Source organism: Pseudophryne corroboree, chromosome 5 (genome assembly GCF_028390025.1).
Source record: "Pseudophryne corroboree isolate aPseCor3 chromosome 5, aPseCor3.hap2, whole genome shotgun sequence".
NCBI lineage: Eukaryota > Metazoa > Chordata > Amphibia > Anura > Myobatrachidae > Pseudophryne > Pseudophryne corroboree.
This window is the reverse complement of record NC_086448.1, coordinates 423,223,686-423,227,615: the sequence shown is the minus strand read 5'-3', so window position 1 is coordinate 423,227,615 and position 3,930 is coordinate 423,223,686. Positions and strand designations below refer to the sequence as shown.

Genomic DNA, 3,930 nt, shown 5'->3' with positions numbered 1-3,930 from the left:
GAATATTATGCTATTAATATATGAAATGTTATATGTATGGTATATATTTATATTTATTCATGTATTGGTATGTAATATATATATATGGGAAAATGCAGAGGTGTTCAATGAATATATGTTCACATGTGTATGTATAATAATGTAAATATGTGTATATAGATGGATTTAGAGAGGATTAAATGTTTAATAAATTGTATCGTCAATGTGGAGAAAGTGCAGGGGTGTTTAACATTGTGGCCTATGGTAGAATGGTGTAAAGAATACAGGGAGAAAGAGCTGTATAGGTTCAGCAGTTGCTGTCAGTAGCCATTGTATACGGCACGAACAGCTGTGACAGAAAGTTCTGGAGGGATCGCGAGCGCCCCGCGAGCGCTACAGTGCCGCTGACCGGGGGGTATAGCTCGAGGCTTAGGCGGGAAGAAGGGGGGCACGAGCCGTAGCCTAGAGCAGTATAAATAAAGCTTCCCGCCAGCACTAGTCAGTCTGCTGTTCCTCCTTTGGAGTGCTGGCACCTGAGCTTCTGGCGCTGCTGTGAGCTGGGCGGCAGCCAGAGAGCCTAAGGAGCGCAGCCGGCAAAGGGCAACAGAGCGCGTAGCTAAAACGAGGCGGCCGGAGAAGCGGGGAGCGGAGTCAGCGGTACCTGTCAGCTGCCCTCCAGACGAAGCGGCAGAGAGGAAACGGAGATCGTGGAGGTGCTGCGCCGCTGCCGTGCCTCGCTGGGTCATCCGGGCGGCAGGAGAGGACGGTGTGGTCTGGCGGGGAGCCTGTGGTGGCCTGCTGAGGCTGGGAGCAGCGGCGGAAGAAGGCAGAGGGAAGCTCTGGTCAGCGCCATAGCAACGTTGACGCTGAGGCCGGTAGAGGCAGTGAAGCTCCGGCCAGCGCCATAGCAATGCTGACGCTGACTGTGTCTCTCCTCACAAGAAGCAGAGTGGCCCGAAACTGATGCATGCACAGACCGAGAGGAAGTGACACTCATCTGGCAGGAGTCGGGAGAGCGGTCAGTTCAGCAGCAGTACAACTGAAGCGTGAGTGAAAAAAATCATCATGCACCTCACTCACACCATAGCCTAGCACTACAAAGTATAAGTAGCTACCATATGACCAGTAGCCCGTATACAAAGGCTATGAACTTTAGTACTGGGCAACATTAATTAAGCAGGGGACACATGTACATGTACAGAGAGAGAGAGAGAGTAACCAGAGTGACTTACATTAATATACCCTGCATTACTTCAGGGAGAGGAGAGTAAAAGGCAGTTCACTCAGTCTTGTAAGAAAGTAATCTCCTGTAACCATTGACTATATATTGAAGTGCAAAAAGAGTATTAGCAAGATCTGAACTAAGGATATTATATATTATATTGTTGGAACATTGAACAAATGCTAGCTCCTATTAATAACATACCATTCAAGCTTATGCATTATCCCACAGCGCTTTGATCTAACTGTGTCACATACATCTTCATGAAGTCATAGGAAAGAGCTGTCGGCTGTTCAGAGAAGGAGAGTCGGGGAGTCGTTACCGTAGCACTGGGGGGAGCGGAGGTGTTAGTGCATTTAATCTGCTGCCTACACCGTATACCAGCAGCAAAATAACTTTAGTTGTTACAGGAGTGGAGCAGATTATATTAGCCTGCACAAATAACTATGGCACCCCCAGTTGTCAGCATTAATGCAGTGTTTAAGCGCTGGAGAGAGGCTGCATTAAATTGTCCAGAGGATTATTAGGGACAGAGACCCAAATTACAGCTGCAGTGCATGCAAATTGGATAAAAGCATAGTCAATTAATAACTAGTAAAAGAGATAGTTCTACATCATTCATACTGAAGAGTTTATTGTCCAAAAGAACCAGCCATATTGTATGTAATTGCGAAGAGACTGGCAGTTGAGGGCTGGAGTATTTAAATTAACTGGGATCTACAGCATATTCCATTTAGTGTCTTTAACCAGGATATTGCTTTATCTAAAAGACAGTTTGCATTTAAGCTGCACCAGGATAAAAAGAACACTAATGACTGAAAATACTAGGACATGCAGTTTGTTAAAGGAACACAGCAGCCAGGGATAAGAAATTCCAAATTTCCGAGGAGTTCAATATAGAATTGTTCAGCTATAGCCACACTTTTATTGCTTGTATAGAAATGGAAAGCTGATGTATGCTACAACTGAGGAAAAGACACTTTTATCCAATAGTCAAAAGAGAAACATAGGTGGCAATATACTGCAACATATTTGACAGTAATTGCTACAGTAGCATTCTGCATTGAGACAATCACTTCCCTCACAGACTGAGAAAGGAGAGGAGAATATTATTTTGCTAAAGATGTGATGTTAAATGTTTAGTATCAGTTACTGCTTTATTTTATGAGTTTTATGGGCCCTTGTAGTGCACTACCATATCAGGAGTACCCGGGTCACTCTCATATTAACATTACAGTAATTTATTTTTGTGTATTGCATGCAAACAACTTGTATAGGTTCCAGAGAGGGAAATGGTTGGACGGGATAGTAAAATGTAATTTATCTTACATGGTTGGTAAGAAATGTTTACATTTAACCTTTTAAATGCTTTTTGTGATAAATAAATACACGTGCTTATACTTACCATATGCAATGTGAATTTGAAATTCCATCCGGAGACCCTGGAAGTGAAACAGAAGAACAGGTATAATATTATACTGTGAAGAATGTGCACCTATATACACTTATGACACAGATAGACTTGTAATTATTGTACATTATTAGAAGGGGGGGCTTACCCAGGCAAGCCTAAATAATCAGCTTGGGTGGAGGCACAAATACTAAGTAACCATGCCTTAGCGAGACAACTAAGAATTAGAGTATTAGGGGAGGGGTTACATTTGGAGGCAAGACTGCTGAGATACGAGTTTAGTAAGAATGGAGAATTTAACAGGAGAGGATATATACACTTGGTGTATGCAAATAGAGAAAAATCCTAAAAAGTGTATAGCAATAGGAGGAAATTTCTCTGAATTTTCAGATGAAGAAGTCATTAGAACAATTATAGACAAATTATATGGGGTTAAAAGACCTAAGATTGTGGATAAATGGAGAGAGGAAATAGCCATATTAATAGAAGCTGAAAGGGAGTTAGATCCATGTATGATACCAATGATGATAATGGCATATGAGGAAATTGGGAGGCGGTGGTATATTATCTGGCCTAAGAGAACAGATGAGGAGGCTAGTAATGCACACATATCCACTTCTAGGGATACCCCTGAAAGGGAAAATGCAAATAGTAATACACAAGGAAATGGTGCAAATGTAGATGGGTCACAGTTTGAGACAATGGTAGATAGAGTGGTTACCCAGTTAGAACGCTGGCACTATGAAGGGAGCTATAGGAGATTACGAATATTTTCGGGGATAGTGCCTGTACCACTAGGTGAAGAAATGTACGAGTCCTGGAAGGAAGCTGCTGTTCAGCAAGCTGAGGAATGGCAATGCCCTGATCAAATAAAAAGGCAAAGAGTGGTTGAAAGCCTAAGGGGGCCTGCCATGGGAATAATACAGGTAGCTAGACGAAGTAACCCACAAGCTACTCGAGTCGAGACATATTTTGAGGCTCTAGATTATGCCTATGGCACATTAGAAGATGTAGGGGATTTAACATCTAGGTTGCATCATACGTTCCAGGAACCTGGAGAAAGTTAAGTGCATACTTAATAAGATTGGACAAACTTTTATACAAGATAGTAGAAAAGGGTGGAATTACCTGGGATGAAGTAGATAGAAGCAGAATGAAACCGTTACTGAGGGGAGCACTGACAACTGATTCTGTGGCCCAGAAAATTAGATGCTCTGGAACAAGGGAACCTACTCCTACTTTTAATGAATTGTTAAAAGAAATAAAGCAGGAAGAAGTATTAATCGAAATGAGAGAAAAAACAATAAAAAAGGTTAAA

At 42.2% G+C, this 3,930-nt stretch overlaps 1 protein-coding gene across 1 annotated transcript; it reads left to right on the top strand.

The window, feature by feature from the left end:
- Positions 1-2,899: 2,899 nt before the first annotated feature.
- On the top strand, positions 2,900-3,679 carry LOC134929610 (paraneoplastic antigen Ma1 homolog). The gene has a single exon (XM_063925197.1). It carries the CDS (start codon positions 2,900-2,902, stop codon positions 3,677-3,679), a length of 780 nt encoding a protein of 259 aa, XP_063781267.1.
- Positions 3,680-3,930: the final 251 nt, after the last annotated feature.

Excerpts from the sequence above, each read along its gene's own strand:
- LOC134929610 (XM_063925197.1), top strand. The coding sequence starts at position 2,900 with ATGGAGAATTTAACAGGAGAGGATATATACACTTGGTGTATGCAAATA.